Source organism: Puma concolor, chromosome C2 (assembly GCF_028749965.1).
Source record: "Puma concolor isolate L17-30 chromosome C2, mPumCon1.1.hap2, whole genome shotgun sequence".
NCBI classification, from domain to species: domain Eukaryota; kingdom Metazoa; phylum Chordata; class Mammalia; order Carnivora; family Felidae; genus Puma; species Puma concolor.
In genome coordinates this window covers 132,685,337-132,710,799 of record NC_141675.1, presented here as the reverse complement: position 1 = coordinate 132,710,799, position 25,463 = coordinate 132,685,337, and the positions used below count along the sequence as shown (strand labels likewise).

The 25,463-nt window shown below is 34.2% G+C and overlaps 1 protein-coding gene across 4 annotated transcripts in view; it reads right to left on the bottom strand.

The window, feature by feature from the left end:
• USP25 (ubiquitin specific peptidase 25) overlaps window positions 1-25,463 on the bottom strand; it is a 161,128-nt gene that overhangs the window by 4,681 nt on the left and 130,984 nt on the right. For all 4 annotated transcript variants that reach the window (XM_086675759.1, XM_086675761.1, XM_086675762.1 and 1 more), the window contains 4 exons: window positions 12,770-12,948; window positions 10,308-10,386; window positions 7,188-7,267; window positions 1,846-1,969 (listed from right to left, as the gene is read on the bottom strand). In XM_086675759.1, the coding sequence (XP_086531885.1) occupies window positions 1,846-1,969; window positions 7,188-7,267; window positions 10,308-10,386; window positions 12,770-12,948 (462 nt within the window). The remainder of the gene's footprint in view (window positions 1-1,845; window positions 1,970-7,187; window positions 7,268-10,307; window positions 10,387-12,769; window positions 12,949-25,463) is intronic.

Here is a 25,463-nt window from a genome sequence, read left to right as displayed (position 1 = left end):
AAAACCCTGAAAGGAACACTAAAATAACCCTCATGCAGTGTCATTTAAATCCCTATAAAACACCAAACTAGGTGTGAATGGTTTAGTATCATAATATGGGGTGAAACATTCTACCTTTTTTTTCATGTTTTAAAAGAACCATCACGTTTTGGCTACATTTATATTTAAAATAGCTTTACCAAAATATTGCCATATCCCAAGCCTTCAATTTTTACATTAAAAATTGCTTTAGTTCATTAAATATATAAATATATACAATTCTGCATTTTTTAAATCTAAAATATACACAATTCAGGTCTTCCTTCTTGGGGAATGATTAAAAACCTTTGAAACTGGCCAAATTAAGAACTATCCTCAATGGATGCTAATCACTAACAATTCAAGTTCTAAAATATACTCAAATGCAATAAAAGCAGCTGAGAGAAAAATAGTAAGATCATCGTCATCTAATATTCTCATTTGAAAATTCTAAAGACATATTAAGATTACAAGTAGCTTATGTAGTTCTACTGCAAGAAAACATTTTATCAGCATACCACTTAAAGTTTTTTAAAGTATACTTAAATCATGTAACTTATATAGGTTGAAAAATCATATACCCTTGAATATCTTTGTGTGTATATATACATATATATTTCTCCTTGTACAGGAAAAAAAAAATTGCAGCTTAGGTGTTCACAGTATATAACAGAATGATGCTAATAGTTAACTAAGAATTAAATTTAGGGGCGCCTGGGTGGCTCAGTCAGTTAAGCGTCCGACTTTGGCTCAGGTCACGATCTCGTGGTTCGTGAGTTCAAGCCCCACGTCGGGCTCTGTGCTGACAGCTTGGAGCCTGGAGCCTGTTTCAGATTCTGTGTCTCCCTCTCTCTCTCTGACCCTCCCCCGTTCATGCTCTGTCTCTGTCTCAAAAATAAATAAATGTTAAAAAAAATAAAAAAAAAAAAGAATTAAATTTAATCAGAAAAATGTATAAAGATGGAATTTGTGATCTTATACATCAAGGTTAGCTGACTTGAGAAATATTAACAAAGTACTCCAGACCTTTAGAAACTAATTTGGTGCTACAAAACTGCTAAAAAGACTTTTGTTTTGTTTTGTTTTGTTTATTTTATTTTTGGGACAGAGAGAGACAGAGCATGAACGGGGGAGGGGCAGAGAGAGAGGGAGACACAGAATCGGAAACAGGATCCAGGCTCTGAGCCATCAGCCCAGAGCCCGACGCGGGGCTCGAACTCACGGACCGCGAGATCGTGACCTGGCTGAAGTCGGACGCTTAACCGACTGCGCCACCCAGGCGCCCCTAAAAAGACTTTTTTAAAGTTTATATAACAACAGTAATATTTCTGCACATAGTGAAAATATTTGAGGAAAAAAAACTATCAATGACTGGGAAAAAAAGGATACTGTATTACAATGAATCATTTAACACTATGTACACCAAATCTACTACTGTATTTTAAAAAACTCAGAAAAATCTATTATTTTTCTGGAATAATAATTGCTCAAGGCCTGTGCAGTCCCCCCCTTCTCTCACCAAAAAAGGGAATAGTAGAATAATGAAGAAACCAAAATATAAAATTAATTATTTTGATCCTATATTAAGAACATTTCCGGTTACCACCTGCAATATTTAGGACCAATAAAGAGAAAAGATATTAAATAATTGAGTGCATTCCTGCATCTTAAGCGATTATACCCAGATTACATCATGATGATGTCATCATCATGATACTTTCCTCATCAGAGTTTATAGTCAATCACTTCTATAGGAGTCTGTAAAATCTGCTCAGTGTAAGACAAAACAATAACGTAAACATGACCTCCTAAGTACATTCAACTTACTAGTAAACACTCTCTTCTATAATGTGATATCAATTCTTCATCATGTCCTCTGTATCGGCCTTTGGACAAGAGTTCTTTGTTATTCTGATAAGCGCAGATAAGGAACAGCAAGGAATCTATATAACTTAAAAATTAAAAGAAACATAAGGCATTATTTCATCTTTGTAAAAAAAAAAAAGTCAACTACAATTATAAAATACTTAAGCATACATTTAAATTTTGATTAGCCAGAACATTACAATAAATGTATCATCTAAAAGCTGTTTTAGCAACAGCCACATCTGAGACCAGGAGATAGTTATGTCATAAAGTAAAAAAACAAAAACAAAAACAAAAAAATGGAGCTAGGCTAGAGGCACCTGGGTGACTCAGTCAGTTAAGCGTCTGACTTCGGCTCAGGTCATGATCTCACAGTTCCTGAGTTCGAGCCCTGCATCGGGTTCTGTGCTGACAGCTCAGAGCCTGGAGCCTGTTTCAGATTCTGTGTCTCCCTCTCTCTCTGCCCCTCACCTACTCGTACTCTCTCTTTCTCTCTTAAAAATAAACATTGAAAAAAAAAATTTTAATGGAGCTAGGAATTAAGAAAAGACTGGGAGGAAAAAGCCCGTAATTATTGAATTCAGGTAGTTCCTCTCTCCTGATTCACTGATGTCTTCCATTTAGACTGAAAGGGAAGGCAAGAATCTACTTTTTTAACAACATAATGTCATTTTTGTTTGAAGAAAGGGTCAGATTACTTTGTTTCTTTATCACAAACATCGTGTGTTTCATTCAGTGACTATTCAGGTATTTTTCCATGTGCACCCATGGTTCTCATCATGGAGAATAACATAATTGGTAGAGGGGAGAATATCCAAAGGAAATGGGGAAGTAGAAATGGAAAAAAAAAAATGCTTCTACAGCTGGACATTCTGGTGGAATACACACACAAAGAAGAGTGTAGGAACATAACAGCTGGCGGGTCGGTCTTTTATAAAAAGTTTAACAAGTAATATTAATAATGTTACATTAACATAAGTCAAACTAGGTTTTAGAAAGGGAGGAAGGTAAAAATGTTTGAGGATTCTATTTACCTCTAAAACCGTTATCCTCTCTCAATATGGGGTAAGAAATTAATATAGCTGTATATTTGTATAACTGAAATATGAACGATACTAAGATGTCTCCTTTGTGCCAGTTTTTCCATTTCAACATACCTTCTTATGGATTAATTAGAAAAATGTAACATTCTAAAAGGCGAAATATTATAAAGAAACACTTTTAAAACTCTAGGTTACATTAAGTTTTTATTATTTAATTTCATGTGCTTAAATATAAATCAATTCTGTACTTTGAATATAAATGTAGAATTGGAAACTAATGTACACATTAATGGCCTCTCATATGACACACCTGAAACTATTTCATAAAAAATAAGTTATATCATACACTTTTTTGAAAAGGCTTCTCCCAGGAACTTGTTTTTGAGAAAACTTAAGAATACGGGATTTTATTTTGAAAAAATATAAACATAACCTCAGGTAAAGGTTTTTTGTTTTATTTATGAAAGAAGAAAAGAAGGGAGTGATAATAACATTAAATACTGTTTTACACCACTAAATTAGTCTGCTGGCACATCTGCCTTCTCTTTTATAGCTATTAAGTTTCCTATTAAAAAGTCTCACTGAATGACATTCATATCTGGCCTTCAAGACCTGAGTCACCTCTCTAAGAATAGCTCTGAAACTGTGGCCCTGTTCCAATTTTCTACTGAAGTACACAATTTCCATATTTTATCAACCTTTAAAGTGCTTACAAACATATCTTCAAATAAATCACAGTAAGACTCAGCAGTCCAGGTACCACATTCTTATTTTAAAGTAAAATAAGACCATGTACCCTGTAGACTCTTTTGATCCTCACTTGTACTATTATAAAATTGTGGTTCCTAAAAACATGATTTCACTTCACTATTCACAGACTTGACAATGGCCTATCAATCAGTATTCATTCAAGGTTTTCAAGTTTTGTGTTTTTATTTAAAAAAAAAAAGTTGGACAGAACCTTTTGACAATATTTTCTAACCAACTAGCTGTGGTAACTACTATATTTAAAGTGTAAAATTAACATTTCTTCTTGTAATATTCCATAAATATTATTTGTCACCATTAACTAATTTTCTAGTTGACCTTTCCAATTTAATAAACATTTGCTACACCAGAATATTCACTTTCTGAATAAGCATGTATTTGAGAATAAGCATATATTTGAGAATAAGCAAATTATGAAATTTGAACATACTTTGAACATACCAAGAGAAGCTAATATAAGAAGTTAATGCAGAGAGCAAAAAAGCGACAGCTTCTTCTTTTAGTTCTTACCAAAGAATACTCACCTGATTTCATTAAATTTTATAAGAATACAGATCTCTATTTCAATTTTTTTCTCCCTAGTTAATCGTGTGGCCTTGAAAAAGTTACTGCATCTGTGGATGCAATTACTGTGGAGCCTAGTTTATCTATAAAATGGAAATGCCTTCTTGATCTTACTCTGTCCACTTATAAGATCACATTACTATTTATCTTAGAAATACTAATCTCAGCTCTCTTAAAGTGAACTTGAATATTCCTATTAAAGAAATATAACTGTGGCCGAAATAAAATAACTCATAAAATGGAGCTACTTATCAAAATAGTTCTCTATTTCAGTGACCAAAGTGAATTACCTTATAAATTACAGGATGACTTGTGTCCAAGTATTAACAGTGCTTTTTAATTCTGTGCAACTTTTAAACTTTGCTAAGTGGAAAAGTGATGGCAGTGCTCACTGTCTACCAAACAGGGCAGCAAGGGCCACCAGCATTTTCCACAAAGACAGCAGTGTCGTGTCTCTGCTGGCTGACAGGGTAGCCACTAGCCACAGGTAGCTGGCTACTGAACATTCAAAATGTAGCTAGTATGACTTAGACGCTGAATTTTTAGTTGGAAAATTAATTAAATTTAAACTGTCTCATGTGTCTGGTAGCAACCAGGCTGGATAGACAGCACAGCTCTAGAAGTAATAGTCTGTGCTGTCATTTAAAAACAAAATTGCATCAATATCACAGTGAGAGTTTCCTGTACGTTATATAAAACCAGGAAAGAAAAGAAAGAAAGACAAGAAGGAATTCAATAACCCTTTTAATTGAATACATTATTACAGAGTATTGAAAATATAGCACTTTCTTTTAAATTAAGAGCTTTGTCATTTGGATAAATGATTCTAGTGTGGTCTCAAAACAGAGACTTTTGTTGTCTTTATGTTTTTCAGCAACAGTATACTTAGATTTTCAAGTAGGAAGTTCATAGGTGATACAAAGAAGATTTTTGTCCCAGAGTTCAATTATTTGTTTTCAAATATCTTAAATTTCAGAGGAACTTTTGCTACTGTAAAAAGATTCAAAATAAATGACTAGCTAGTTTTTAATATTTTTTGAAATACAGTAATTGCATTTGAGCATTAAATTTGATAGTTGGTTATTTTCATATAGTGTTTCCTGAGTATTAATTTTTCACTTCCTTGAGCCTATCAAACCGTATTATTACCAGACTGAGGCTTGAAAAAAATGTTTCATGTTATTGATTAGATCAAGTCTATTATTCGTTTAAATTTTAAGTTCATTAGAGTATTCTGTCTTTGACAATTTCTTCTTTGTATTTGTTGCCCTTTATTTCCTTTGTAACTAATTTCCATTTTTTAACTACTCTTAATACTGCCTTTTCAAGGTTAATTTGGATGTAATTAGTGATTAGAATTTAACTTTTTAATAATTTTTTACCTATTGACTTTAGACTTCGCTATGAGATTGGAAGTAAAAAAAAAATCTACAAATAATGCCTACTGGTTCTCAGTATACTTGTTCTACTTGAAAGTCTACAGTTGTAAATTAATTTTAGATACACAATTATTAAATGAAATAAAGTTATGTGGATTCCATTCCCTCTACCCCGTTTTCTCAAAAACAAAGCAAGAAAACTCATTTGTCTCATTTATCTAATGTATTGCAGGCCCAACACAAACATGCTTAAGAAATCTGGGGGACAACTTGTGGTTTATTTTATGCTAAACATAACCTCTACTGATTTAAAAATATAACTTATGTTTATATATTGGAGTTGAAATAGAAATTTTAATACAGGTTAGATTAAGACATTTTACAAATGCTTTCTAGACAAGCTAACTCTACCACTAGTTTCATAGGTGAATAGTGCTCGATTTCAACTCCTTTTACCGTTCTAGTTTTTAAGTTTCTATCAGCTCAGTTAAAATAACTTTGCTGGACCCTACAAATTAATAATCCCTGTAAGTATACATTAGAAGGAAACTAATCTTACTACTAAGCAGTGTGTTATATTACACAGTGAATATCCGTGTTTTGTAATTTAAAAATGATGTAAGGTAATAGTTTCAGGAATGGTTTAAAAATGTGTGGCGACTTGCTTACTTTCAGTGATTCACCAATAAGTTAAAAATATCTATTTTTTAAATACGTTTTTTAAAATGCCTTTTGAACATTTTTAAGCAATGTATTTAAACAATCACATAAAATAAATTACCATGTTTAAATATATATATATATAGTTGTTCTAAAAAAAATCACTAGTCAAGTACATTAATATTAAAGGATATGAGTTAAGAAAAATGTGAATAAGTAAATGCAAATCAGTGTATAAGTAAATAAATCAATATTTATCCTTTGTTCTTAATAACAATTAAAATAAAAAAAAATAATATTATAGTTTAAGAAGTAGAAACTCCTTTAAAACCATCTGTACCTTAAATGAAAAATGATCTAAAATGTGTTTGTAGTCATAATACTTAGAAGACAGCTGATCAATTTTCTATAGCTATAGTTTTTATAGTAATGAAACTTTGGACAAAGAGACATATTGGAAACACTGTCTCTGCTCTGAAGTCAAGATTAGACTCAGAAAGAATATGAAAAAGGCTGGAGACTAAAGGCAGATATTATGGTATACAAAGAATTCTGTGTGTTGGGCTACCAGCTTGTTTGGTCGCTAGCAAACTTCTAGACTTTAATCTAATCCTATTCCATCCTAAACTTCAATTGTAGAATGTGAGAGCTAATAAAAACAAAGGCACTAATGCCAACCTTACAGATTTAATTGAAAATGGAAAGTATGTGGGGTATATGGAAACTTCCAGTACCAACTATACAATTTCTCTATAAAGATAAAACTTCTAAAATTAAAAGTTTATTAAAAATACGTACAGTGAATAAAACCTTTTCTAAAGATAAGGTCATATCTGAATAGAATTAAATGCAAAAATTAAGCTTTTCATATTTGATCATTCTGCCTTACCTTTCTCTTTGAAAATTTTCTAGCCCAATTATGAGATACATGGTTGTTTCCCTGAACTTCCTATAATCCTGATGCCACTCCTGTAGGTGAAAGAAAATATTAAAAATATACAAAGTAAGATATTAAAACTACAATGAAAACTGTTCATAAGGCAATGTGTGATTCTGACAACTATTCAAAGTAATAGAAGCAAAGAAATCAAAATTAAGATAAATAAGACCTAAATCAAAACTTTAGTTTCTGATACACAAGACCACTTTATTAGTATAATAATAAATGTAAAAATTACTAGACATTAACGAAGAATGAAATAACAATGATTCACTAAAAGATAACAGAAATGCAAAGGCAAGATAATCAACCAGGTTTTCTCTCTTTCAAGAACTGTTCTGTCTAAAGGCATATTATTATTAAGATATTATTACAGATGTACATCACAATTGGATGTAGGAGGTAAATGAAGTTACTACTCTAACAGAATCAACACTGAAGACTATTATTTGATGAAGAATATTAAGAAACTAAAAGAAAAACAGTATAATGCATTTATTTAACCTTTTATTTTTGCCAAATTTAGGTTAAATTTTATTTTAAATGTGGTAGCTGAGTAGTTTATTCATCTGAGGTATGGTGAAAAATATACAAGCATGTCACATTTCAGCTGTCTCTTCCTCCAAAAAAACCAATTACCAGGCATATAATAGGACTAAACAATTTAGAACTGACACCCTCTAACTCAAGACAACAAATCAGGATTTTTCTTTAACTTATTTAAAAAAAATTTTTCAAGGAAAACCATAACCAAATTCAATATAGGATTTAAACAAAGATACTGATAATAAAAGTATTAAAGCTCTTATATACATATTACATAAGCAAATGAAAGTAAGAAACATACAGACCAGTTGAGCAACTATACTGTCCTTGAATATAAATTATTTTTTTATTTTTTTATTTTTATTTTTATTTTTTTATTTTTATTTTATTTTATTTTTTTTTTTTGGAATATAAATTAATTTTTAATTTTAATTTTTTGAGGCATAATCTTACAGTATTAGTAGCCCTTAATAACACATAAAGATAAAATTTGTCCTACAAGTGTGAAGTTAGCTTTTCTGGGAAAGTATTTAAATTGCCACTCTACTGTCATTAGAACTGTCTGAGGAGTTGTGAGTAAATTTCTTCTGTAAAGAGCTAGACGGTAAGTGTAGGCCATGTAGTCTCTGTTGTCACTATTCAACTCTGTGATTGTAGTGTAAAAACACTTGTGTATAATACATAAACAAATAGTTGTAGTTGTGTTCCAATAAAACTGTATTTATAAAAGCTGGTGGTAGGCTGGATTTGGTCTGTGGGCCAAGGCTGGCTGACTCATGACTCAGAGCAGGATAAAGATATATGGGATACACAGAATCTAAAACCATGTCCTATAAATACCTGTAAGATTTAATGGCTCTGCAGTTAGAAATATGAGAAGTTTTCAGAACAAAAATATGTTAAAGTGAATCTAATGTTGCAACCCTGGGGATGGAGTGCAGAGGCAAATCATAATTAAAAATCAAGTTTCATGTAACTTGAATCTTGGGGACAGGGTAGAGTGAGTAACCAACCCACTTGTTTGTCATCTCTGGCATATATTATGAGCATGTTCTTAGATTTTCTCTTCTGCTATCTTGTTGTAAGTTACCTACCCTTATGCTATTACTATTATAAAGCATAACAGTTAAGAATGCTACCTCTTGATTTCTAGTAGAATGAGCCATCCTACGTTCTTCAAGAATGTCTGGGCTAGACTGAGATGTCCACATTTCATAAAAATTTTGAATCAGCTTATCAAGCTCCATCAAACAATCTGCTAAAAGTTTGACAGGGACTGCAATGAATCAATAAACTACTCTGGGCAAAAAATGACATCTTTACAATACTAAGTTTTCCATAGTATGTATATCCATTTATTTAGGTCTTCTTTAATGTCTCCTAAAGTCATGCACATCTCTTGTTAAATTTACTTCTAGTTACTCTATAGTTCTGGATGCTATTGTAAATGGTGTCATTTTCTTAAAATTTCATTTTCCGATTATCTGTTGCTGGGATAAAAGAATGAAATTGGTATGTGACATAAGTTCTGCCTGTTGGAAAACTGTTTTATTAGTTCTAATAAATTTATCTGTAGGTTTTTTATTTTCTAGGTGTAAAATCTGCAAATAATGATAACTTTGTTTCTTCTTTTAAAATCTTTTACTTTTTGCTTATGTTTGTTGCCTTGCTGCCCACGTGAATTTCCAGTACAATTCTGAATAGCAGAGTGGTTGCTGACATCCCTGTCTTTTTCCTGATCACAAAAGGAAAGCTTTCAATGTCCATAGTTCCACATGATTTTTGCTATGCAGTTTTGTTGTTTTTTTTGAGACACTCTTTAGTAGATTATCATAGTTGTATTTCAGGTTAGCTCAGGATTTTTTTCAAAAATGATTATTTTTCTATATCCTTCCTCCTATATGTTAATGTGGTGAATTACAATAATTGTTTAAGAGAACGTGAAGTCATTAAGTTTGTAAATGTGACCAAAATTAATCAAAGGCATTCGTGAAATCAACTTAAAATTTACTAGATAGGGGTGCCTGGGTGGCTCTGTCAGTTAAGCGTCCTACTCTTGATTTCAGCTCAGGTCATGATATCATGGCTCGTGAGATCGAGCCCTTATGAGCCTGCTTGGTATTTTCTCTTTCTCTCTCTCTCTCTTTCTGCTCCTCCCCTGCTCATACTCATATACACACACACTCTCTCTCTCTCAAAAGTAAATTAATTTAAAAACTTACTAGGTTTGTAAATTTAAAAAGGCAATGTATAAAGTTAAGTTTAAAAGTCTAAAGAAATACTGGGTGTTTGAATTGGTAAACTAAAAAAAAAAAACAGTATTAATTTTAAAGCCAAAGTTAACACAAAGAATTTTGTGTACAAAAATTACCACAAGCACGATATGAGCACTCATGCATGTTCTCTCACATGTACAACACTGTCCAATAATGAAATGTGCTCAGTGGTGAGGGAATGAAAGAAAGGTCAGTGAACTACCGAAATTCCTCAATCTACAGTTCAACCTCTCAAAAGGTACATTACCTCATATTCCTCCAAGTTTACTTCTTCAGGTTTTATCATTTCAAGTTTGGCTTGAGCAACTTTCATTATGTTGTGACACCTTCAAATAAAAGAAATATATTCGTAAATCAAGAGTGAAATTCATAAAAAGTGAAAAGCATGTGACATAAAACTAAACTACCCAACATACGTGAAAATAAAATCCACTGTCACTAAGCAATACTTTTGGAGGAAGCAACTCTCAAATAACTTTAATTGAAAATGTTTTTTGGATCAATGTTGGACTGGATAGTTACAAAGTATATAAAGTAGACAGCATCAATAATGCTACCTCAAATTTACATGTTATATTTACAAATGGCTTTTAAATTACATTTTATTAATACATATTGTATAAGTAAAAACAAATGAAATGTGTTTTTTTATAACATATATATATTAAGCAAGCTCAGGAGATATTAAATCTCATCTTCCCATTTCAAATGGCATGATTCATAAACAGCAAAAAGGAATCTAAACTGTGCCTATCATTTCAGGTAATAGAGACATTGTTGCACATGTATGATCAGAATCATTGTTAAAGAAATCTCTGCAGAGTATGTTTAGCTATCGCATGCATCTTAACTTTTCAAGTATAAGACAAATTAGGTTATCAAAACGAACTAATGAATTTGCAGTCCTCAGGACAAATAACTACAAAAGAGTGAAAGTGAATGTGATTACCCCATTAATATTTGCCCCCAATTCAATAGCGTATATTCACTGGAACATGGTGTCCCAACAGCCCAAACAATAAGGGTCATAATCTGGCATATTTCTGAGCTCTTTGTGGTTACATATAAAATAAATGATGTTCCTACGACTACAAATAAAATATAACAGTCAACATTCAATGAGCACTTTATTATCTATCACATATTGTTCAAAACCATTTACTTGTATTACTTCACTTAATCCTAAATTTCACAGCAGATACATGGTGAAGCAGGAATTTAGTCCTAGATGCTTTGTTTTCCTCATTTTCTTCTCTGCCACATAGATTTTTAATTCAGTATTTTTGAGATATTCAAGAAAGGATAATAACTTATTTCAGAATTAAAATGGACTACAAACCCCAAGATAACATAAACGATTCTGTATTCTAAAATAAGTTCCTGGGGTGCCTATATGGCTCAGTTAAGCATCCAACTCTTGATTTTAGCTCAGGTTATGATCACCACAGTTTGTGAATTCAAGCCTGCGTTGGGCTCTACGCAGACAGTGCAGAGCCTGCTTGGGATCCTCTCACTCTCCCTCACTCTCTTTCCCTTCCATACTCTATCACAATAAATAAAAAAACTTAAAAAAATAAAAATAAAATAACTTCTAATACTTTGATGTTTACCTGAGGCCTAAATTTTTTAATGGTATTCATTTTAACTAGATTGTATTTTAATTTTCCAACTTCAGCCAATAATTATAGTTTATAGGAATTTTCACAAGAAAACATTTTTGGGTAAACCAAACTATAGTTGATCCTTGAACATCATGGGTTTGAACTTCATGGGTTCACTTACACAGATTTTTTTACAATAATGTAAATGTGTTTTCTCTTTCTTAAGATTTTAATAACATTTTCTTTTCTCTAGCTTACCTTATTGTAAGAATACAGTATCTGATACATAGAACATATAAAATATGTGTTCATCGACTGTTTACATTATCAGTAAGGCCTCCAGTCAAGAGGAAGTTATTAGCAGTTTAAATTTAGCAGAGTCAAAAGTTACACAACTTTATGTACAGGTTTTCAACTGCACAGAGGGTCAATGCCCCTAATCTCCACATTGTTCAAGGGTGAACTGTAATTTAACCATTTTAAGGCTTCTCTTGATGTCAGAGGACATTTAACTATTTTATTTTATTAGCATATACGGTTAAGTACTTTTCTCTAGTGATTGTCAAATGCGGGTAATTTTGCTCTTCAAGGGGTTATCTCTCAACATCTGGAGACACTTTGGGTTGTCACCTCTTGAGGGAGGCGTTACCGACATTTAGCAGGTACAGGTCAGGAACACTGCTAAATATCCTACAAATTATAGGACAGCTTCCCACAATAAATGACTATCTCACTCAAAATATACATAGTGCAGAGACTAGAAATTCTTTATTTCCCTAAAATATTAAGTCCCCAAAGGGTAGTGCTTACATTACATTCTTCTGTACATCTTTATGTTGCTTAGCTCAGTATCTTGGTCAACAAGTAAAATGTACTAAAACAATATAAATTATTTTCAGCTCAAACTTCTAAAGGTTATGACTATAAACTCCAGAGAAATTCCAAAACAACTGTTCAAAATTAAGGGAAGTCTAAGTTTTGTGCTGTATTTATGAAATAGGTCTTTCTTTGAATATGTATAAACATTTAGAAACTGCACTAAAAGCAATTTTCAAAAGACAATTTAACAATATGTTAGATATTTCACATTTTAATTTTCTTAAATTACCTTTCATCAAAACTCAAATTTCTATCTCCAAATTGTTCTAGCAATGTTTTTTCAATGATTTTCTTTGGTGCCTGGTTCTGGATAAAATAGACCACTACATGATGTAAACGATAATCTGTTTCTGGTGGAGTGTCTTCTTGGGCCAATTTAACCAATCTTGAATACTCCAACTTAATTGCCTAGAAAATGTAACAAAATGCCAATTTTGATTAATTATGATAATTAAAATCATTCAATATTACAGCTCTACATGTTCTTGTGTTCAAATACACTTTCTTCCTTTAAAGTATTACCAACAAGGTGGCACATGGTACATCTACAAATATTGTCCCGTATTCCACAGTTTAAAAGAATTTTCTAAAACTGACCACATACACCCTCATCTTTTCACTGTATAAACAGTTCTTTGTTTTAATGCAGAGAACTATTAAACTGAACAATACACCTAAGCTTACTATGTGAATGCTAGTGTAAAACTGTTTGGAGTCTGGTCTATTCAAAGGCATCATAAGACTGAGATACTAGGGATCTCTTATCCTGTGCTTTCTAGTATCAGTTTCATGTGTATCTTGAATATCCCAAATTCTAGGATTGAAATACAGTTTCCTGAAATACCCATAATTGAAAGAAAATGGCTGGCTCTTATATGCATAATAATACCACTGCAATTAACTTTTAGCTAAAGAGCCCCAAAATAATGAAAAAGCAAGCCCTGAGATTGTAGTTACCACAGAATGAATTCCTTGTTGCTTCAAAAATATCTGAATTTTATTAGTGTAATAATTAATGAATATTATCACTATTATTACCTTAATGCTTGAGCGTCCTTTTTCTTTATAAATAGGAACATCTCAGAATTTACAACTAATTATAATGGGAAATAATAAACACTGATACAGGTTTCTACACATGAGCAATCATTTGGAAAATATTTGCTCATATAGAAACAAGGGTAGAGTTACACATCAAATATTGTTGTATATAAGAAACACATATGATTAAAAATCACACTTTTAAAAATTTCACTAATATTGGACTTTTATCTAAAACCTAGCTCTATTAACTGTAAAACATTTTGGGGCCACATGTAAAATATATTATAAAAAATCCATTCTATGAGAAAAGTTTTTTTTTAATGCATATCTTTCTTAAGCAATTCTTGGCTATCCAGATACTACACTATATTTTACAGAAAGGGAGAAAATATAACGGACAAACATTAAATGAAATATTCTAGGTGAGAGAGGTAGGGAAGATGGCGGCGTAGGAGGACGCTGGGCTCACCGCGCGTCCTGCTGATCACTTAGATTCCACCTACACCTGCCTAAATAACCCAGAAAACCGCCAGAGGATTAGCAGAACGGAGTCGCCGGAGCCAAGCGCAGACCAGAGGCCCAGGGAAGAGGGTAGGAAGGGCGGCGAGGCGGTGCGCGCTCCACGGACTGGCGGGAGGGAGCCGGGGCGGAGGGGCGGCTCACCGGCCAAGCAGAGCCCCCGAGTCTGGCTAGCAAAAAGCGGAGGGGCCTGACGGACTGTGTTCCGACAGCAAGCGCGACTTAGCGTCTGGGAGGTCATAAGTTAACAGCTCTGCTCGGAAAGCGGGAAGGCTGGAGGACAAAGGGAAGGAGAGCTACTGAGCCCCCGGACGACAGAGCTCAGTTTGGTGGGGAACAAAGGCGCTCGCCAGCACCATCTTCCCCGCACATCCCCCAGCCAAAATCCCAAAGAGAACCAGTTCCTGCCAGGGAACTTGCTCCCTCCGCTCAAACACCCAACTCTGCGCTTCTGCGGAGCCAAACCTCTGGCAGCGGATCTGACTCCCTCCTGCTGCCACAGGGCCCCTCCTGAAGTGGATCACCTAAGGAGAAGCAAGCTAAGCCTGCCCCTCCTGCCCCTGTGCACCTTGCCTACCCACCCCAGCTAAGACGCCAGATCCCCAGCATCACAAGCCTGGCAGTGTGCAAGTAGCCCAGACAGACCACCCCACCCCACAGTGAATCCCGCCCCTAGGAGAGGGGAAGAGAAGGCACGCACCAATCTGACTGTGGCCCCAGCGGTGGGCTCGGGGCAGACATCAGGTCTGACTGCGGCTCCGCCCACCAACTCCAGTTATACACCACAGCACAGGGGAAGTGCCCTGCAGGTCCTCACCACGTCAGGGACTATCCAAAATGACCAAGCGGAAGAATTCCCCTCAGAAGAATCTCCAGGAAATAACAACAGCTAATGAGCTGATCAAAAAGGATTTAAATAATATAACAGAAAGTGAATTTAGAATAATAGTCATCAAATTAATCGCTGGGCTTGAAAACAGTATAGCTGACAGCAGAGAATCTCTTGCTACAGAGATCAAGGGACTAAGGAACAGTCACGAGGAGCTGAAAAACGCTTTAAACGAAATGCATAACAAAATGGAAACCACCACGGCTCGGATTGAAGAGGCAGAGGAGAGAATAGGTGAACTAGAAGATAAAGTTATGGAAAAAGAGGAAGCTGAGAAAAAGAGAGAGAAAAAAATCCAGGAGTATGAGCGGAAAATTAGAGAACTAAGTGATACACTAAAAAGAAATAATCTACGCATAATTGGTATCCCAGAGGAGGAAGAGAGAGGGAAAGGTGCTGAAGGGGTACTTGAAGAAATAATAGCTGAGAACTTCCCTGAAGTGGGGAAGGAAAAAGGCATTGAAATCCAAGAGGCACAGAGAACTCCCTTCAGACGTAACTTGAATCGATCTTCTGCACGACATATCATAGTGAAACTGGCAAAATACAAGGATAAAGAGAAAATTCTGAAAGCAGCAAGGGGTAAACGTGCCCTCACATATAAAGGGAGACCTATAAGACTCGTGACTGATCTCTCTTTTGAAACTTGGCAGGCCAGAAAGAATTGGCACGAGATTTTCAGTGTGCTAGACAGAAAAAATATGCAGCCGAGAATCCTTTATCCAGCAAGTCTGTCATTTAGAATAGAAGGAGAGATAAAGGTCTTCCCAAACAAACAAAAACTGAAGGAATTTGTCACCACTAAACCAGCCCTACAAGAGATCCTAAGGGGGACCCTGTGAGACAAAGTACCAGAGACATCACTACAAGCATAAAACATACAGACATCACAATGACTCTAAACCCATATCTTTCTATAATAACACTGAATGTAAATGGATTAAATGCGCCAACCAAAAGACATAGGGTATCAGAATGGATAAAAAAACAAGACCCATCTATTTGCTGTCTACAAGAGACTCATTTTAGACCTGAGGACACCTTTAGATTGAGAGTGAGGGGATGGAGAACTATTTATCATGCGACTGGAAGCCAAAAGAAAGCTGGAGTAGCCATCCTTATATCAGACAAACTAGACTTTAAATTAAAGGCTGTAACAACAGATGAAGAAGGACATTATATAATAGTGACAGGGTCTATCCATCAGGAAGAGCTAACAATTATAAATGTCTATGCGCCGAATACCGGAGCGCCCAAATATATAAAACAATTACTCATAAACATAAGCAACCTTATTGAGAAGAATGTGGTAATTGGGGGGACTTTAACACCCCACTTACAGAAATGGATAGATCATCTAGACACACGGTCAATAAAGAAACAAGGGCCCTGAATGAGACATTGGATCAGATGGACTTGACAGATATATTTAGAACTCTGCATCCCAAAGCAACAGAATATACTTTCTTCTCGAGTGCACATGGAACATTCTCCAAGATAGATCATATACTGGGTCACAAAACAGCCCTTCATAAGTTTACAAGAATTGAAATCATACCATGCATACTTTCAGACCACAATGCTATGAAGCTTGAAATCAACCACAGAAAAAAGTCTGGAAAACCTCCAAAAGCATGGAGGTTAAAGAACACCCTACTAACGAATGAGTGGGTCAACCAGCCAATTAGAGAAGAAATTAAAAAATATATGGAAACAAACGAAAATGAAAATACAACAATCCAAACGCTTTGGGACGCAGCAAAGGCAGTCCTGAGAGGAAAATACATTGCAATCCAGGCCTATCTCAAGAAACAAGAAAAATCCCAAATACAAAATCTAACAGCACACCTAAAGGAAATAGAAGCAGAACAGCAAAGGCAGCCTAAACCCAGCAGAAGAAGAGAAATAATAAAGATCAGAGCAGAAATAAACAATATAGAATCTAAAAAAACTGTAGAGCAGATCAACGAAACCAAGAGTTGGTTTTTTGAAAAAATAAACAAAATTGACAAACCTCTAGCCAGGCTTCTCAAAAAGAAAAGGGAGATGACCCAAATAGATAAAATCATGAATGAAAATGGAATGATTACAACCAATCCCTCAGAGATACAAACAATTATCAGGGAATACTATGAAAAATTATATGCCAACAAATTGGACAACCTGGAAGAAATGGACAAATTCCTGAACACCCACACTCTTCCAAAACTCAATCAGGAGGAAATAGAAAGCTTGAACAGACCCATAACCAGCGAAGAAATTGAATCGGTTATCAAAAATCTCCCAACAAATAAGAGTCCAGGACCAGATGGCTTCCCAGGGGAGTTCTACCAGACGTTTAAAGCAGAAATAATACCTATCCTTCTCAAGCTATTCCAAGAAATAGAAAGGGAAGGAAAACTTCCAGACTCATTCTATGAAGCCAGTATTACTTTGATTCCTAAACCAGACAGAGACCCAGTAAAAAAAGAGAACTACAGGCCAATATCCCTGATGAATATGGATGCAAAAATTCTCAATAAGATACTAGCAAATCGAATTCAACGGCATATAAAAAGAATTATTCACCATGATCAAGTGGGATTCATTCCTGGGATGCAGGGCTGGTTCAACATTCGCAAATCAATCAACGTGATACATCACATTAACAAAAAAAAAGAGAAGAACCATATGATCCTGTCAATCGATGCAGAAAAGGCCTTTGACAAAATCCAGCACCCTTTCTTAATAAAAACTCTTGAGAAAGTCGGGATAGAAGGAACATACTTAAAGATCATAAAAGCCATTTATGAAAAGCCCACAGCTAACATCATCCTCAATGGGGAAAAACTGAGAGCTTTTTCCCTGAGATCAGGAACACGACAGGGATGCCCACTCTCACCGCTGTTGTTTAACATAGTGCTGGAAGTTCTAGCATCAGCAATCAGACAACAAAAGGAAATCAAAGGCGTCAAAATTGGCAAAGATGAAGTCAAGCTTTCGCTCTTTGCAGATGACATGATATTATACATGGAAAATCCGATAGACTCCACCAAAAGTCTGCTAGAACTGATACATGAATTCAGCAAAGTTGCAGGATACAAAATCAATGTACAGAAATCAGTTGCATTCTTATACACTAACAATGAAGCAACAGAAAGACAAATAAAGAAACTGATCCCATTCACAATTGCACCAAGAAGCATAAAATACCTAGGAATAAATCTAACCAAAGATGTAAAGGATCTGTATGCTGAAAACTATAGAAAGCTTATGAAGGTAATTGAAGAAGATTTAAAGAAATGGAAAGACATTCCCTGCTCATGGATTGGAAGAATAAATATTATCAAAATGTCAATACTACCCAAAGCTATCTACACATTCAATGCAATCCCAATCAAAATTGCACCAGCATTCTTCTCGAAACTAGAACAAGCAATCCTAAAATTCATATGGAACCACAAAAGGCCCCGAATAGCCAAAGTAATTTTGAAGAAGAAGACCAAAGCAGGAGGCATCACAATCCCAGACTTTAGCCTCTACTACAAAGCTGTCATCATCAAGACAGCATGGTATTGGCACAAAAACAGACACATAGACCAATGGAATAGAATAGAAACCCCAGAACTAGACCCACAAACGTATGGCCAACTCATCTTTGACAAAGCAGGAAAGAACATCCAATGGAAAAAAGACAGTCTCTTTAACAAATGGTGCTGGGAGAACTGGACAGCAACATGCAGAAGGTTGAAACTAGACCACTTTCTCACACCATTCACAAAAATAAACTCCAAATGGATAAAGGACCTGAATGTGAGACAGGAAACCATCAAAACCTTAGAGGAGAAAGCAGGAAAAGACCTCTCTGACCTCAGCCGTAGCAATCTCTTACTCGACACATCCCCAAAGGCAAGGGAATTAAAAGCAAAAGTGAATTGCTGGGACCTTATGAAGATAAAAAGCTTCTGCACAGCAAAGGAAACAACCAACAAAACTAAAAGGCAACCAACGGAATGGGAAAAGATATTTGCAAATGACATATCGGACAAAGGGCTAGTCTCCAAAATCTATAAAGAGCTCACCAAACTCCACACCCGAAAAGCAAATAACCCAGTGAAGAAATGGGCAGAAAACATGAGTAGACACTTCTCTAAAGAAGACATCCGGATGGCCAACAGGCACATGAAAAGATGTTCAGCGTCGCTCCTTATCAGGGAAATACAAATCAAAACCACACTCAGATATCACCTCACGCCAGTCAGAGTGGCCAAAATGAACAAATCAGGAGACTATAGATGCTGGAGAGGATGTGGAGAAACGGGAACCCTCTTGCACTGTTGGTGGGAATGCAAATTGGTGCAGCCGCTCTGGAAAGCAGTGTGGAGGTTCCTCAGAAAATTAAAAATAGACCTACCCTATGACCCAGCAATAGCACTGCTAGGAATTTATCCAAGGGACACAGGAGTACTGATGCATAGGGGCACTTGTACCCCAATGTTCATAGCAGCACTCTCAACAATAGCCAAATTATGGAAAGAGCCTAAATGTCCATCAACGGATGAATGGATAAAGAAATTGTGGTTTATATACACAATGGAGTACTACGTGGCAATGAGAAAAAATGAAATATGGCCTTTTGTAGCAACGTGGATGGAACTGGAGAGTGTGATGCTAAGTGAAATAAGCCATACAGAGAAAGACAGATACCATATGGTTTCACTCTTATGTGGATCCTGAGAAACTTAAGAGAAACCCATGGGGGAGGGGAACAAAAAAAAAAAAAAAAAAAAAAAAAAAGAGGTTAGAATGGGAGAGAGCCAAAGCATAAGAGACTGTTGAGAACTGAGAACAAACTAAGGGTTGATGGGGGGTGGGAGGGAGGAGAGGGTGGGTGATGGGTACTGAAGAGGGCACCTTTTGGGATGAGCACTGGGTGTTTTATGGAAACCAATTTGACAATAAATTTCATATATAAATAAAAAAATAAGTAAAAGAAAAAAAAAATAAAAATAAATGAAATATTCTAGTCATTCTTATATTTCACTAAAGGGAAGGCAATAATAAGTCTTTTCTATATGTTTAGCATTATAAAAAGAATTATTATTTTATGGCTAAAATACATTGTGCTTTTTTTGGTTATATAAGCTATGTTAAAGTCTTGCTGTTGTGGTTAAAAATAGCCATGAAAATATATTTTAACATGTAAGATTATTAAGGCTTACTTCACTGTATACCTAACTAGCACACAGAAGCTTCACTTAGAACTCTAAAATCTCCCCATTTTCCCAATATGAAAAAAGGGGCACATGTTCATTTACTAACCAAACTGTACTGATTTTGAGAATAAATGTAAAACAAAACCATTAGTAACTGCTCTTTCTTATCATGGTGCTCAGACAATGACTGTCATGGACTATTAAAAGTTCTTTGAATATTCAAACATTTCAGGTCAAAATTAGTATGACCAAAATAAAAGAAATCTGTATATTGAGTCTCTTAAAGTAATATTGTTGGTTTAGAGATAAGGAGTTATAATACTAAATGGTTATGTATATTTTTACATATGTTCAAAATAGAGGCTGTATTTTTTTCATAGAGAGCAAAGAGATTTCTATTAGTGAGGTGGAATACATATTCCCCTTTTATTTTAAGATTATGTTTATCTCTTGATGTTCTATTTAAGATTATCCCAATTTTCATAAGTAAATGCCAAAGTTATAATCTATAGATGTTGAATCCAGAAGACGTAGTAAGGTACATTTAAATTTCTACAAGTAATTTTTCAAACACATAAAACACTGTTTACCAGCACAAATTATTTTTTATAATTATCAATTATTTTTGTTTATTTATGAACTGCCTTCTAAAAAGGTTTTCTGATGTCTAAAATATACCACAATCATATTTAATTCTTCAAATTTTCAACAGATGTTCCATGCCGGTATATTTAGCAGAGTTCTTCTCCATATCATTATAAGTAAAGTTAACACTGCTGAGTTGTTCAATTTTATTCACACTACTGCCTCGAAATACTCCCCTAGAATTAACGTTTGTCCTTTCCATACTTTGGCTGCCTGTGCAGGTAATTAATTACCACAGATACTGCAATGAAACCACTACACAAATACAAAATGAAATGTTAATACTGGTCATTAGGTGATGGAACTGCTTTGTAAATAATTTTTAAAATTATCTTTCACCAGACCTTTAACATGGTCCTACTAATCAGGTCCAAAGTTACCTATTTGGTCTTATTTCCTATGACTCTTGAACAAAGACTTCTCTCAACCTAGGTCAGGCTGGTTTCCCCACAGATGCACACATGCCCTTGTTTCTTAGGTTCTCTACATGTATAATGTCCTTTCTTGTTTGTTTCCCATCTATCTACAGATGACCCTTCAATGAGACTAGTTCTGTCTTTTGAAATCTTCAGTTCCAAAGACGAAATAATTTCTACCTAGACTTTTTCTACCTTTCTAAATCATATTATAAAATATTCTAAATGTATAATTTTTATAAACTTTATTTTGATGTAACTATATACATACATCAGAAGATACCAAATATACAATATATTCTCAAGGCAGTAAGATCTAAGGGAAAATCAGTTAGACTAAGGTTCAAAAGCTAGGTATACCATTTATTAATTGTGACATAAAAAAAGTCACAAAGTTCTCCAAGTCTTAATGCACTTATCTGTGAAATAAGGTTAGGTGACTTTAGAGAGAGAATATGTGTGTGTGTGTGTATAAATTATATATTTATAGACTCCTTTTTAAAAAACTGACAATGTACCAAAAAATTGAAGAAAACCTACTTCAAATCCCAGGGGATTATAATCATATAGGCTATAGTATTTGACCACAATGCAATACAAATAGGAATTAAAAATAAAGACAACTCCCGGGGCACCTGGGTGGCTCAGTCGGTTGAGCATTCTGCTTCGGCTCAGGTCATGATCTCACAGTTTGTGGGTTAGAGCCCTGCCTTTGGGTCTGTGTTGACAGTTGGAGCCTGGAGCCTGCTTCAGATTCTGTGTCTCCCCAGCTCTCTGCCCCTCCCCTGCTTGCACTGTCTCTGTCTCTGTCTCTGTGTCTCTCAAAAATAAATAAAACATTTAAAAAAAAATTTTAAAAAAAGGACAACTCCCAAACTAAACTCTTAGGAAGTAAAAAGATAGTCTCAAATTATTCTTGGGCCAAAGGATTCAAAATTATATTAATAATTGGGATCATAAGATATCAAAAACTATTGGACATAGCCAGACTACTAGTCAAAGGAAAATTCCAACTTAACCACTATAGAAAAAACACATTTCAAGAGGCTGGGGGATGGCGGGGCTGGGGGAAGAAATTAAAGTAAGATAGAAGAAATAAAATAATGTGGCAATTAGATAAGAAATAGTCAAAAGCTTTTCTTTCCAAAAATATGGATGAAATATCAAGGTATGGGAGAAAATTCAACACCAGATATTAAAAAGGTGACAATATCAAAAATACAAAAAAAAAAGCTTTAAAATTTATTTAAAAATAATACATATAGCTGTATGCCAATAAACTACAAGTTTTTGATTAAACAGATAATCATCTAGGAAAATAGAAATGGCCAGAATTGCTTTAAAAGGTAGAAAAAGTACCAAGTTCTTGAAGAGACACAGTAAAACTGGAGAAAAACTGAAATAGTTGCCCAAGATCTGTATGCAATAATCAGGTTCACACCGTTTTAGAGATGTGCTGTTATGTCATATCTTCAAGAACCAAATGATGTCTCTATCTAAAGTCTTCCAAAGCCCGAGAAAAGGGCAAAGTCTCCTTAATGATTACACAAGACCAGAATAATATGAATATAAAGTATTAAAAAATATTTTAAAAAACTATAGATCAATTTATCTATAAACACAGATGCCAACACTCATCCATTTTTGATAAACTACACTGTGTATAAAAAGAATATATAAAAAGTGTTTACAATGGTTAAAAAAGAGGGGATGGTAAATGTTAAAATCTTTACATTCCAAGGGTTAATTACAGAAAAATCTGTTCACATCTCAAACAGATGCATTAGAATATTTCTAAATTCCAATACCAACCAGTTTAGAAGAAAGTCTCAACTATGAATTTAAGAAAATGTCTTTAATTTGTAAAGGGAAATCTATAAAAAAACCAATACTACACATCATACTTGAAAACAAAACACTAGAGACACTTCCATTAAAATCACAAAGTAGGCAAAGAAGCTTACTACCATTATTTTAGTATTTAACTATATTGTGAAAAGTCTGGTCAGCAAAATAAAAACAGTGATGAAATAAAAAGTATATGAAAATTATCCCAATAATAAGATAATTATTGGGAGAGAGTATACTGAAATAATTATAAGACTCTCAAGTAAAAATTTATTAGTAAAAAACATGAAGAGTCCAATAAGGTAACTAGATACAATATAAACAAAATTAACTAGCTCTCCCATTACCTATCATACCAATAAATTGATAGAAAAAGTAGGGTAAGTGATTCAATTCATAAAAACAAACATTTTTTATGCATCTAGGAATAAACAAGAAAGGTATAAGACCATTACTAAAGTAAAATTAGAAAACCTTACTAAATGACATAACAGAAGACTAAAAATGAAGAGGCATACCACGTTTCTTTTTGGGAAGACTGAAAATAGTAAAAAAAAAGTTATTTATCCATCTCACCCTAAATTCATCATAAACATAATGCAAGTGCAATCAAATTCTGAAAGGATTTGGGGACAGAGGTGGCAAGTGATTCTAAAATCATCCAAAAAAAGAGAGACTTGCCAAACTTTTCATTTATGAAAAAACAAAAACAACAAAGTGTTTTTCCTACAAAACATCAAAATATATTATAAATGACCCATAATGTACATACGTGTAGTGTTCAAAAACAGAAAAATACATCAGTGGATTATTATGTATTAACACGTAATAAAGATGGTATTTCAAGTCAGTGCAAAAAAGATGCCTTAGTCAAAATGTTATGTTTTGGACTATTTGGAGGTACTTCTCGAAGAAGCCCCCTCTAGATACCAGCTCTGTTTTCCCATTGTATGTTTTCCAAGTTAAACCACTCCCTCATCATACTGATTAAAATTCTAACTAGTGTTGGCTTCCCCAGTAAAAGATAAGCTCTGGTAAGGCAGAAACTCAGTCCATCATTTTTCCAGCTACATACATTAGATTTAAGACAAAACCTTGATATAAGCAGATAATAAATACATCTTGAATATGCCCATCAACAGGATGTAAAAAACTTACAGTACTGGCATACAGTGGGATACCATGAGATCAATAAACTACAGTCAGTAACATAGCTAAAGCTCCAAACACGTTCTTAAATAAAAGCAGCCAGACGAAAAAGGAACTGTACTACAAGATTCCAAGTGTATTAAGTACACTTGCTTATGTTGTTACAAGTCCTGATAATGTCTGCTTTTGGGTAGTGGGAGAAAGTAGCGGTGATAGGAATGAGAAACAAAAGTAGCTTCTGAAGTACTATAATGTTCTAGGGCTGACTGGTAGTTACCCAGACATGTCCTCTCTGTGGAAATTCACTAAGCTGCACACTCATGAGCTGTACTTTTTGGCATGTTTTATGTTGTGATAATAAATATATTCTTATATCTTTGAGTAAACAAAGGGGTAATAATAACAGGCATTTCAAAAATAAAAAGAACTGATAAAATTATGTCAACGAGGAACAACTGTTATGAAGCCATAAAATAACTTAAAAGAAAAAAGTTTCATTAATACAGAAGTGTTAGTACTTCATTAAAATCTTTAGGACACTGAAATAGATACAGGCCAAAAAAAAAAAAAAAAAGGCAAAAAAATTTTAATGTCTTTCAAAATAAATGAAAAAAAAGCATATAAATCCCTTGATTATAATTATGATATGACCCACCCACTGCACCCACTGTACACATACACATACAAGCAACAAGTACTGTGTGAATATTTTCCTTCTGGCTTTCATATTTGCTCATCATAGCAGTCTTGTACTGCCTTTCTCTGAATTTCATTTTTACATGACAAAAATGCCTCTCTTTAAACCACTATATTCGGGGATTTTCTATTAACAGTGGAAACTAATCATAACAAAGTCCATTTAAGGAAAAGAACCCAGGTAAGCATCTTTCCTCATTTTATTCTTCCAGGTCTGCCTGCCTATTAACTCTTATATTATGTGTTTATAGGGGGGCAGACTCCCATGGGGAAGGATCTGTGGTTGACACAGTAACCATGACTGACTGAGCTGGTTACTCTTCTTAATTAAGAGGTTAAACCTTAACAAGTTCAATTACCCAGACAGAAGTTTTATTCACCAAATTATCTTTTTATCAGTAAAAAACATTTCATCATATGGTTTTACCACTAGCAAACATATGTAACATTTAAAATTGATATAATCACAATACATAAATAAGTCCTTATATAGAACAAGGCACAGAGTTGAAAAACTTCTCA